A 13,074-nucleotide genomic window follows, 5' to 3' on the forward strand; every position below is an offset into this window, starting at 1 on the left:
GTAGAAGCTATCAAATTATACGATTTTGACAACAAAATGTTATACTATTCCCCACAGAGAGGAACTGCAAAGTTCTCTTTGTATTTACATTCACAGGATGTACGGTACTTACTATGAATGACACGAGGTTTGACAGCCTAGGGATTATGGAGAATACACATTTTCAGGGTCAAAGGAAACGTGTCATTGAACATTTATATGGAGCGACATCTCCGTCAGTTTTAGGGAATCGTACATTATACTGTAATGAAGTTTCATCTTAAAAAAAAATTATAAAGACTTTTCTATTCTTTTGATCTTCTTACTTCTTAACAATAAGTGTAAAATTCTTTCACAAGCCCTAAGGTTTTCACATAGTTCTAAGCATGGCATAATTTAGTCAATCGTCAAATCGATGAATCGCGAAATCGATTTAACAGCAGGTGACCACGCCCCTTTCCTGTCTGTCTTGAGACTGAGAGCATTTGTAGCAATCACTTGGTAGACTAAGGCAGGGAGCACACTTGACAATGCGTTTTTCAGAGAGATTCCCGGGTTTTCGGACGATCTCCGTTTACTCTACAATCACATTTGCGATCGCATTTTCCTCAAACTTAAGTTTCCACGTTTGTTATTATTCAGATGCAACGGAATACATTGTAATTGCAATCTTGCAAACGCAGTGCGTTTCCTGAGCTGGCCATTGGCTATAATGGGTAGTGCGTGGTTTGCCACGCTAGACTAAACGTGCGCGGATCAAATATATGTGCTCCCTGCCTAAAGGTAGGCATACACTATGCAATATCTTTCAACAATCAGACATTCAATTTATAAATTGAGCAAATATCTGTAAAAATCGAAAGGTTCCCACTAATAATGCAACATTCCATTGTACAATTGTACCACCGCTTTGTAATATGAGGGACTACCTAAAGTATCCAGTCATATTATATTGACTGGATACTGAAGTTTATCCTCCTACATAGATTTGGTAAGATTGGACAATAAAGATTGGATCAATGGTGGACACCTTCAAGGACAACTGTAAAGAGAGGGATCTGGAGGCTGCCATATTTATTTCCTATAAAACAATACCAGTTGCCTGGCTATTCTGATGACCCTCTGCCTTTAATACTTTTAGCCACAACCCCTGAACAAGTATGCAGCGAATCAGGTGTTTGAGATTGTCAGATCTGACAAGATTCTCTGCATGCTGGTTTCTGGTGTTATTCAGACATTGGGTACACAAAGAAGGAGAAAACACACTCGGCAGGCGGTGGGGCGGGCTCGCACTGCACCTTGCACTATTTCATACACTGTCCCTCTTTGCACAGGCGGCTTAACGATACAGCATAGGAACGTGCAACTGGAGATGTGTGGGAAAACACTCTGACATAAATGGTGAACAGAAAGACAGTCTGTGCACCGTTCCTGTTGTTGCTTTTATTCCTGCATTCGCCACATTACAAATGAAAACATGTCCAGCACACAGTGATAAATGTAAAGATCAAACCTGAATCCAAGGTTGGTGCAAGGTCGGGTGTGGGAAAGGTGACCGGGGGCTGGATGGACGGCACAACAGCCATTTCGTGCCTATACGGCACTTGCTCACGTGTGTATGTCCTGGGCCAAGGACATACGCGCGTGAGCAATCGCCGTATCGCTGTCTTTTTGTACCCATTTATTCAGACATTACTGCAGCTAAATAGATCAGTAGGGCTGCCAGGGAGCTGGTATTGTTTAAAAGGAAATAAATATGACAGCCTCCAAATTCTTCTCACTACAGTTATCCTTTAAAGCGGAATATAACCCTGCATTTCAACTTTGCTCTAAAACATTATTTACAGCATATTATATGCAACCAGCATTTCTTTTTTTACTAGACCAGCATTGGAAGGGTTACACACAGAGCTTTAAAGTTCCGTGGAGAGAAATGCAGACGCATCCGAAGTTTAGATAGATACATTTAAAGAGAGTCTGAAGCGAGAATAAATCTTGCTTCAGACCTCATAGATAGCAGGGGCATGTGTGCCCCTGCTAAAACGCTGCTATCCCGCGGCTAAACGGGGGTCCCTGACCCCCCAAATCCCCTCTGTGCAGCGGGGGATTACTTCCTGTTTGAGACAGGGCTAACCGCCGAAGCCCTGCCTCACGCGCGTCTATCAGACGCGTATCTCCGCCTCTCCCCCGCCCCTCTCAGTCTTCCTTCACTGAGAGGGGCGGGGGAGAGGCGGCGAAGCGCCGCTGATAGACGCGACTGGAGGCAGTGCTGCGGCCATTAGCCCTGCCTCCAGGAGGAGCAAAATCCATGACCAAGTTGGTTGTGGATTTTGCAAGGTTGGATTTGGGGGTGAAGGGACCCCCGTTTAGCCGCGGGATAGTGGCGTTTTAGCAGGGACACACCTGCCCCTGCTAACTATGAGCTCTGAAGCGAGATTTATTCTCGCTCCAGAGTCTCTTTAAAGAGTAACTGTCAGGCTGCAGAAGCTAATTTAAACCTCTATTCTCCTGTGTTAAACAGTTTAGAAGGAAGCCAGAAAGGCATTAGTGAAGATAAAAATCTCAGTTACCTTTGATGTGTGCTTATCAGCAAAGCTGTTATAGACCCATAAGGACGCAAGCCGCATACTATACTGCAAAGCATTCTGGGGCCCTCCCCTCGGCTGCTAATGAGACGTTACAGCAGCTTGTAATCAGTCCAGCGCATAGCACTGATAAATCTCCGGGCAGAGTACACTGCAGGAGTCAGCTATTGTTCCTAGCCACATGGCTCATTAATATTCACTGCACACTGTGTTATTCAGCACGAGCTTTTTTGTGATCAGGAAGCAGGCAGGACATGACGACACATTTGACAGAAAAACATGGAGCCTGCCATGAGCTGTCAGGAGCATCTATCTCTGCATATACTATATAAAAATTCTGTGAAATCCAAACGTGGACAGTGAAATGCATATGTAATGTAAGTACAGCCAATCTTTAGCTACTGATATATGTGTTTATTTTCTCTGAGACCTTATACCTAACAGCTCCTCTTTAAGTAAACACAATGTAACAAGTGAGGAATGTAACTCTCTCTCTCTCTCTGTCCGGGAGCTCCTGCACAGTCAGTGTGTCACATTCCACACTTGTTACATTGTGTTTACTTAAATGTATCTATCTAAACTTCGGATGCGTCTGCATTTCTCTCCACGGAACTTTAAAGCTCTATGTGTAACCCTTCCAATGCTGGTCTAGTAAAAAAAAATATGCTGGTTGCATATAATATGCTGTAAATAATGTTTTAGAGCAAAGTTGAAATGCAGGGTTATATTCCGCTTTAAGCTATGGAGGACTGTTTTTCTGTGAAATCAATTGCACAAGCTTCCTGTTTATGAAGATGTAATTCCCATTCCCCGGCCTCCCTGTCCATCTACAGCACACCGTGGGTAATTCTGAAAATAGCTTATGCACCAGATTATTGTCTACAGATGATTTCACTTTGCATATATACATATGTATAAACCATCTTTAAATCATCTACTTACATGATACCTGTCACTTTGAACTGCATGTCTCTTTTTTTTTTTTTTTTTTTTTTTTTTTTTTTTTGCACTTGCATACATTTCAGTCAAGTGATTCTCAACCACCAGGGGGTGCACTGCTCTTCCTGATCTAATTTAGTACACAATGTCCACATTTTTTGCTCCAAGACAAAATCTGAATAATCAGTTTATAGAACAACCTACCGGTAATTACAACATTGCATATTGCACTGAGAAGGCGCAATAAATAGGCAGTTACCCACAGTGACCAATCAGCTCAGAATATGACATCTGATTCTTTGGGTTACTTCTCTTTGCACTACCGCACTATGTAAATGTGAATATGTTTAAATCAGTCTTTCTATTATAGCTCACATGCGAGTTTCTGAAGGATGAATGAGTCTTTCTTCCCACAAGAAGCAAGGCGTTTTTTAATCAGGAATATACGATTTATTGGCTAACTTAGAGGTAAATAAAAAAGTAAGCTTTTGGCTAATAAGCCTTCTTCAGACTCAGTTCCTGAATATTAACACGATGTTAAAATACACAGCTTATATACTGGACATTCGACTGAGAAACATAAATAAATGTCATTAGATGCCTTCATTATAACTTCAGCAGGGTCTCACAGGGATGCTAGCTAATTTATGACAAATAAAGGTTTTAAACAAGGTTTCTAACTTCTTGGGTTGGTATGATGGGTTTTAAATGTCAATTTTTTTAAATGTATATTTCTTATGCACGTAAAAGATGGTTTATAATGCCACTGCTCTTTGTATTTCATGTACAGTGGAATCTTGGTTTGAGTGCTCCGGAAACATGCTTGTTATCCAAAGCACTCTTAGGCCTCTTGCACACTTGCAAGTGATTCCGATTCAGATTCCGCTTTTTAATCAGTTTTTACATCCGATTCAGATTCAGATTTGCAGTTTGCTCCCTGCAAACTGCAAATCGGAATCTGAATCGGATGTAAAAACTGATTAAAAAGCAGAATCGGAATCGGAATCACTTGCAGTGTGCAAGAGGCCTTAAAGGGAACCTAAACGGAGAGGGATATGGATGTTTCCATTTAAACAATACCAGTTGCCTGGCAGTCCTGTTGATCTCTTTGGCTGCAGTAGTGGATGGATCACAGGCCTGAAACCAGCATGCAGCTAATCCAGACTGACATCAGTCAGAGCATCTGATCTGCATGCTTGTTCAGGGGCTGTGGCTGAAAGTATTAGAGACACAGGATCAGCAGGAGAGTCAGGCAACTAGTATTATTTTAAAATGAAAAATCCATATCCTTCTCCGGTTTAGGTTCCCTATAAAGCAAATTTGCCCATAAGAATTAATGGATACCTAGTTAAATCGTTCCACAATCTAAAAACAGTTATAGTAAAATAGTATAAAATAAATATGCAAACAAGACTTTCACTATAACTAACAAAAGCATTGCCATTTGTTGGCTCACCCTAACCTTTTTTTTTTGTGTGTGGCTCAAACAAGGAATTTATCCAATGACAGTCACGTTTGAGGATTTCATGGAAATGTGACTTTACTTAGTCTCTATGCTCAGATTAAGCACAATTCAGTACAATCCTGCAGCGCCGAAGGGAGAAGCACTATCAGCTCAGTTGTGATGACGGGACGCATGTATTCTTTTTTTTTTTTTTTTTTTCTTCTTGTATTTCAAGTCAAAATTTCACAAAAATGTTTGTTTGTATAGCAAAGCGCACTTAAACCAAGTTACTCTCAATCCAAGGTCCTACTGTACTGGTAAGTTGGGTTTTAAAAGCCACAATTATTTTTACCTTATAACAAATTGTGACATTTAAAACCCATCATACCAACCCAAGAAGTTAGAAACCTTGTTTAAAACTTTTGTCATAAATTAGCTAGCATCCCTATGAGATCCTCCTGATGATGTAATTAAGATGCAATGCCATTTATTAATGTTTGCAAAAGAATGTTTCTCCGCCTAATGTCCAGTGTATTCAAGCTGTGTGTTTTAACATCATGTTAATATTCAGGAACTAAGTCCGAAGAAGGCTTATGAGCCCAAAGTTTACTTTTTATTTCCCTGTACAGTTAGCCAATAAATGGTATCATCCTGATTCAAAACTTCTTGCTCTTACTGATAGCTAGCATGGTACAACGCTCTACTGTTCCCACAAGAACCAAGTGAATTAGAAGCCTGAGCAAACAGAGATGTTCACAATCCCTTAGAGGGAGAATTGCCAGTGGCGAGCCTTTAGGGGGGTACATCACCTCTGCGTATTCAGCGAGTACAAACAGAAAAAAGGAAGCATGCTGCCAGCATAAATGTACTGTAACTATGTATTTGTGCAGGTTAGTCACTCACCATCTTATGGGTCAGGACCCTTCCATTAGTCATCTAATGGACATATACAGCTCATAACCCGTAATGTGACTGACGCGCCCAGATGCATATTACTGTGCAAGTTTATGCTTGTGCCTCTTTCTTTCTGTCTGTAACCCACTCAGCTAGCTTTTTCATCTTCAGTCCCAGTTTGTCAGAGAGAAAAGATATTTAATGGGTAGCAATATCAGTATCTGCAGCTCAGAAGCACACTAATGGAGTATTCAGCAGCCCTGGTTTATAAATTGTCATCCATCATTGGGAAGTTTTATGCAGGAGAACAGAGGCGCCAAAAGGATAAAAGGAAGCTAAATGAGCTTAAAAACCAAATTCTTGGTAAATAGAGGAGGTAGTGGTGGACTTACCTCCTCCATGTAGACACACAACGACTGTAGTAAAGACAGTCAATATATTTTATTAATGAACTCCAAATATGCAACGCGTTTCACAGGTTTGATCCCACTTCATCGGGCACCTCTGGACAGAGGTGCCTGGCTCTTCTACTGACCACATATGCTATGCTCCATTGTTATTGCCTGATGAAGCGGGATCAAACCTGCGAAACGCATTGCATATTTGGAGTTCATAAATAAAATATATTGACTGTCTTTACTACAGTTGTTGTGTGTCTACTTGAAGGAGGTAAGTCCACCATCTTATGGGTCAGAACCCTTCCATTAGTCATCTAATGGACATATACAGCTCATAACACGTAATGTGACTTTACTACAGTTGTTGTGTGTCTACTTGGAGGAGGTAAGTCCACCACTACCTCCTTCCTCTATTTACCAAGAATTTGGTTTTTAAGCTCATTTAGCTCCCTTTTATCCTTTTGGCGCCTCTGTTCTCCTGCATAATAGTCCACCATGGGTGGAGGGTTGAACCCTCTTTTTTCTCATCTACAGAGAGTGACTTCTTATTCCTGAGTAGGGTCAGGAAAATCTCCCCACCTGCCTTTACAGTGGTTGCCTAATGGTAACCCTGGTTTGTGAGTATTAATATTTACTCTATCTAGTAACCATTTACCAGTACATATTCCACTATTGGGGCTCTTGGTGTTCCTTGTTTTTATCATTGGGAAGTTTGTTCATTATGGAAGAAAAATTGACCACAGTCAGACAGGGTGTTTTTACTTTGCTTTTTCCAGACCAAATCTGCTGTCCGAGTCTGAATTTTATTGACATGGGGCTTAATTTCCCCTAGCAATTGAAATAACTGTTCAGTGCAATGTGAAAGTAAGACACTTGCTAAGGGCTCATTCAGACTTGCGATTTTGAGTTGCAATTGTACAGCGAATGCCATTTGGTGAATGAGAATCGTAGTGCGATTGTTCCAAAATGCTACATTCAGCACCTTTGCGATTTCTGCAAGTTGTGAATGATCCCATAGGAAAGCATTGTATGCAGTGTTTTGCTGATTGCTGGTGACCAGCAAAGAGCTGTAATACTGCATCACCCTAAGGCCTCCTTCACACTGGGAATCACAAAATGCTAGCAAAATCACTCGCGCTTTGCAAAGTGATTTTCCAGCAATTTTTCACAGTACAGGAAAGCGGTTTTGGAACGAATACGTTTTGTGATTCTATTACATTAAAACACAATCACAAAAAAAATGCTGCATGCAGCGCTTTTGTGACTCCGGCAAATTGCTGGCGATTTCTAAGTGTGAGCACTGCCATACACATTACATTGCAGTAGCGCTTTCAAAGTGCTAGCGATTGCCAGCGATTGAAAAAGCTGCTGATGTCGTTAGTAAAACGCTCTAGTGTGAATGAGGCCTAAGTGTTTATTTTACAGGAAGTATGTGTGCACTCTGTAGACATAGATGAGGTTGAGAATCACTGCAGTACACCTCCTGCATGCCTGCGCTGTCATTGTGCTGTTGTGTTTGGTTTTCCCCATATCCTCTCCTCTCCTCCCTCCCAGGTATACCTCTGAGAGCAGCATATCCTTTCCCCGCTCCCCTGCACAGCCATCCTCATATCGCTCTGATGACGAGATCCCACCTACGCTAGAGAGGTTTCCATCCAATGTGGAACAAAGGTGAACCCTTCCCTACTACTCTTCAGTTAACTGATCATCATTTTGTCATTAACGTAGCGGGATTTGTTTGGGATCTGGAATCACATAAACAGCCAGTGATTCAAAATCGATTTTTGGCAGTTGGTGGAATCTGGTTACTCGAGTCAATTCGTGGCCTTAGTGATGCCAAAGACAAGATTTTTCTGTAGCAGTGGCGACAAGATTTTAAAAGAAGTGGCGAAGCAATAGGAGATGCAGAGGTTGCGACAGCAAGGGGGCCCCTTCCTCAGCCACAGTGTTAGCTCTTCAATGGTGTACGAGAGGAATCGGCGCTGGGAGACGTGGGCGCAGGATACAGCCGGTATATATCCTGCTGCTGCACAAGTTCCCGGCGACGTTAATTACTACTCCCCCTCTAGGTCCACGTGGATAGTGGGGAATGATGTAATTTGGCTCCCAGCAATTGCTGGAGGCCGAATTACAGGGTTTTAAAAGTAACTTCAGCTCCGTCTTCTAACGGCACTGAAGTTACTCCCTGTGCGCTGCTATAGCTGTAATTCCTATTACGGTCTATGGTGGCGCCGGCTGCGGCCAAGTCTCCTGCACTGGGTTGCCAGTGTTTGCTTCAATGGTCCTATGCTGGTAATGATCACTTCTATGTGTGCTCTAAATAGTGGTAATCATTAACAAACTGTCCCCCTCTTCTGCTTACACCTCTCACACTGAGGATTTCCTTGGCAGGTTTTGTTGTGCCATATTCATTCTTACGATTATGTTGCTTTGGGGGGGAGGAATGTAGAACTTGCACTGGGGCCCCAAAATTCTTTAGCAACGCCACTGCTCAAAAGTATATGAGAAATACATTTTTAACTGGTCATGTATCTTACACTTGGATTATGCGTTTCCATGTAATATAACCACATCTGTATAATATGACTGTCTTCTTAAAAAATCTGTTTAAATTATATTTACTCTGGTACCTTTCATACTACAAAGTTATTGCTTAAAGTGATACTTAAGTGAAATAAAAAAAAAAGTTTTACTCACCTGGGGCTTACCTCAGCCCCCTGCAGCTGTCCGGTGCCCTTGCAGCATCGCTCCGATCTTCCTGTCCCTGCCGGCGGCTCCTTACGGTTTCGGCGACAGCCGTCGACAGGCTGGAAACGCGAGTGATTCTTCGCTTCCCAGCCACAATAGCGCCCTCTATGCTGTTATTGCAGCAAGAAGGCTGCAATAACAGCATAGAGGGTGCTATTGTGGCTAGGAACGCGAAGAATCACTCGCGTTCCCAGCGTGTCGGCGGCTGTAGCTGAAACCGAAAGCAGCCGCCGGCAGGGACAGGAGGATCGGGGGGATGCTGCGAGGGCACCAGACAGCTGCAGGGGGCTGAGGTAAGCCCCAGGTGAGTAAAACTCATTTTTTTTATTTCACTTAAGTATCCCTTTAAGATAGCAGAACGAGTGGCAGAGATGACATTCCAGATTCAATTGAACATTAAAGGGAACTTGAAGTGAGATGAATATGGAAGCAGCCATCAAAGCATGCTCATTCTGGGCCACTGACTTGTCATATTAGAGGCGGATCATCAGCCCAGAAGTCCGGCAACTGACAAGCAACTTATGCTAGGTACACACCATACAATTTTCTGGCAAATTTACCTGTCAGATCGATTATTTCCAACATGTCCTATCTCAATTTAGATCGATTTTCGGATTGTTTTTTTTCCATCTTTGATCGATTTTCATAGAACTGAACAAAAATCGATTGAAAAAAGATAGAGAAAATGATTAAAAAACAATCGGAAAATCAATCGAGATTCAGATCGGACATGATGGAAATAATCAATCTGGCAAGTAAATCTGCCAGAAAATTGTATGGTGTGTACCCAGCATTGGAGAATACAGGTGGCAGCTTCAGTAGTCCTTTCACTTCAGGTTCCTTTTAAATTATTCTTGAACTAACCCTGTAAAATATGTGATAAAGACCTCCTTAATTTGTAGGTGAGAGTTTACTGCTTGTTGCCTGTGCAGATACGCATTTTATTTGTGTCATGAAGATCCTAATCTGCTGAGATCTAGACCTAATCTGCTGCTTATCCCCACCCACTAGACGCCATTACACCCGCACTCACTTCCACAGTCAGTGCGAGAGGCTCCTTCTCTGCATACATTTGAAAAAGTCGCGAGATAATTTGAGCTCAATGTTCAATAACAAAATTGATAACAAAAAACGGTAAGTAACGATTTAATAGCGGTATTACATTATCAGTAAATTTACGGATAATGTTGAACCTAACTACAACCTAACCTCTCACACAGAACCCTCCCCTGGTGGTGCCTAACCCTAGGACCCCCCTGGTGGTACCTAACCCTAAAACCCCCTTTGAGGTTGCCTAACCCTAAATCCACCCTGGTGGTGCCTAATTCTAAGACGCACCCCTGGTGGTGCCTAACCCTAAGACCCCCTAGTGGTGCCTAACCTTAACGCCCCCTGATCCCCACCACCAATACAATAAATTTCAATTACATTGGAGCCGCCCACTAAATAGCGTAACGGATTTATATATTGCGATAATTAACAATTATGCCCACATATATCGATAAATAACAATTACACACACATATATCGATAAATAACAATTGTACTCATTTTTGGGTGCAACTTTTTCAACTGCTGCTCCTTCTCTGGACAGCTTTAAGAAAAGGCTAAAAACCCACCTCTTTTCCTCAGCCTTTAAGACTGCATAACATAGGGTCACACCACTTTGAGTCCCCAGGGAGAAATCGCTATAAAAATATTATTATTATCGTTATTTTTATAAATCAGAATGTTCAACTACAGTGCAAAAGCTATTTTTCACAGTGCGGCCTTTGCGGTGCAGTCTAACAGCATTCCGCATCCCAACACACTGCGTGAGGCGCGTTACCGCAAAACACATGCGTTATCAGTGACGTTGAACCATACTTTTCATTGATTGGATGATTGGATGCTTCACTCTATGTGATGCTACAGTCGGATAATATGCGCTACAAATGATACGTTCTGTTGGGTTGCATTCCTGCTTTACAGGGAATTCAATGCCTCACTGTGAACCTTGGCTAAATGTTTATATTTTTGGTTTCTTACATGGGTCATTTTGTTCTGTGGCATACATTCAAAAATGGTGCTGGGAAATCTTGCCACAGGGTGAAGCCAAAAAAAAACAACTCACCCCGTGGTGGAAATTTTTCAACCGTCAATAATTACTATTCCTTCTCCAAGGTGTCGTACAGTGGCGGTAAAATGCAATTTGGCTTCCAGCTGTTTCTGGCATCCGAATTGCGCTGTTTTTAATCATAATTTGGGCTCCGTCTATTGCTGGCGACAAATTTACTAACTGTGTGCCGCTATAGCCCTAATTCACATTACGGCCTATGGCGGCACCTCAAATGTCATGACTCGTGCTCTGTTACCCCTCCCCTTTCAGTTCTTGTATATAGGAGCATTAATTCAAGTCATGGTAAATTACTATGGAGTTTTTGAGCTTGGTTGTACAATCCAGGAACTATTTCCAGTGACTGCAGTGAGAGTAAAAACTAAAAGTGGCTATCCTGCACCTGGTATTTGTATAGTTCAACTGTGTGGTGATTTACTCAATGGAATAGTTTTAGGCATGTTGGGTTTTCTTATAAACTCTGTATCCTTTCCACAGATTCTCAGCACTCTCTCGGCTCCCAGCGGAACATAAACAAGCTATTGAGATCACTATGAGTGAGGTGAGTGCAGCTTGCCTGTATGCTGTGTGTTTTTCTGCTGATTGTTTACATTGTATATTTTACCTACTGTCCATTCTATCTTTCACTCACACTCAGCTGCCTCTCTGAATCTGATCTACTTGCCTGAGGGACTGTGAATAGTGGCCCTTCTGCTTAGTACACCGTTGTGGTCACCGCTGTATGCTGGCGAGGCAATTATTTGGATGTAATATGCAGAGAACACAGACCAAAGCATGCCCACAAAATAAGCTGTGATCATGCATTGTAATGCCTGCCACACAGTTTCTCTTGTAAATGGTGTGCATGCTCCAACTCCTAGCAGAACTAACCCACATAGCTTTAACACTTTAGCAGTCAATGTATTTAGAGGATTGTGAGTGCTCCATGTCAATTTATTTTAGCACGTTTTTTATATTTCTTATTTGTTACATTTCCTTTGCTTCTAATTAGTACTGCTGTAATGTGTATTTGTAGCCACTTTTCACTAGGGGGCAGTGTGAGACAATAACAGAGGACTTCTGCTTTAAGCTTCTATATTTTCTGCTAGTAGAGAGACATTAAAGCATTCCAAGAATTTACAGCGCGACGAGTTCTCCCCACTGAGGTCAAAAAGCAGTGCATTTATCTCAAACAAGATAACTCTATTGAAGCTGCTAATGGGTTAAATATTGGGTTGGTAACTTGTAAGGGAAGGAGTCAAAAGATACATGGACATTACAGAATAGTAGGACTTTATAAAGGGGCTCATACACTGGTCGATTTCAGCCTTCAATCGATTAATCGATTCGATAAAATCGATCAATCAATTGGAAATCGATTGCCAGTTGATCGATCGTTTTTTCGCCCGATTTCAATCGATTTGATCTATCTGAAAGGATGGAAGATCTAGGTCGATTTGCTGCCAGCATGGCTCACAGAGTTACATTGGATCTAATGGTGCAGTAATGCCTTTAGATCGATTTTCAATAGATTTGAAATAGATTTCATTCTGAAATCTATTGGAAGTCTGTTCCTAGTGTATTACTAGTGTATTACTAGTGTAATTACTCAAGACATATCAGCATAAACTCTCCATTATTGTATAATAATCTAATTAGTCCAGGAGCATTAGTATCATTATTTGATGTGTTGATATTAGTTGATATGTAGCTTGTCTGTTGAATTACACCATTCTTCCCATACCATATTATATTTTTTAGGACATCCTAGACAAGACAAGACAAATAACATTTATATTGCGCTTTTCTCCTTGCGGACTCAAAGCGCCAGAGCAGAGCAGCAGCCACTAGGGCGCGCTCTATTGGCAGTAGCAGTGTAAGGGAGACTTGCCAAAGGTCTCCTACTGAATTAGTGCTGGCTTACTGAACAGGCAGAGCCGAGATTCGAACCCTGGTCTCCTGTGTCAGAGGCAGAGCCCTTAACCATTACAC

At 41.8% G+C, this 13,074-nt stretch overlaps 1 protein-coding gene across 8 annotated transcripts in view; it reads left to right on the plus strand.

Moving 5' to 3' along the window:
- Positions 1-13,074, plus strand: part of SZT2 (SZT2 subunit of KICSTOR complex) — a 414,375-nt gene that overhangs the window by 287,481 nt on the left and 113,820 nt on the right. For 7 of the 8 annotated variants that reach the window (XM_068239443.1, XM_068239448.1, XM_068239445.1 and 4 more), the window contains 2 exons: positions 7,794-7,910; positions 11,581-11,644. In XM_068239443.1, the coding sequence (XP_068095544.1) occupies positions 7,794-7,910; positions 11,581-11,644 (181 nt within the window). The remainder of the gene's footprint in view (positions 1-7,793; positions 7,911-11,580; positions 11,645-13,074) is intronic. The other variant, XM_068239449.1, reaches the window with a different exon arrangement.

This window comes from Hyperolius riggenbachi, chromosome 6 (assembly GCF_040937935.1).
Source record: "Hyperolius riggenbachi isolate aHypRig1 chromosome 6, aHypRig1.pri, whole genome shotgun sequence".
NCBI lineage: Eukaryota > Metazoa > Chordata > Amphibia > Anura > Hyperoliidae > Hyperolius > Hyperolius riggenbachi.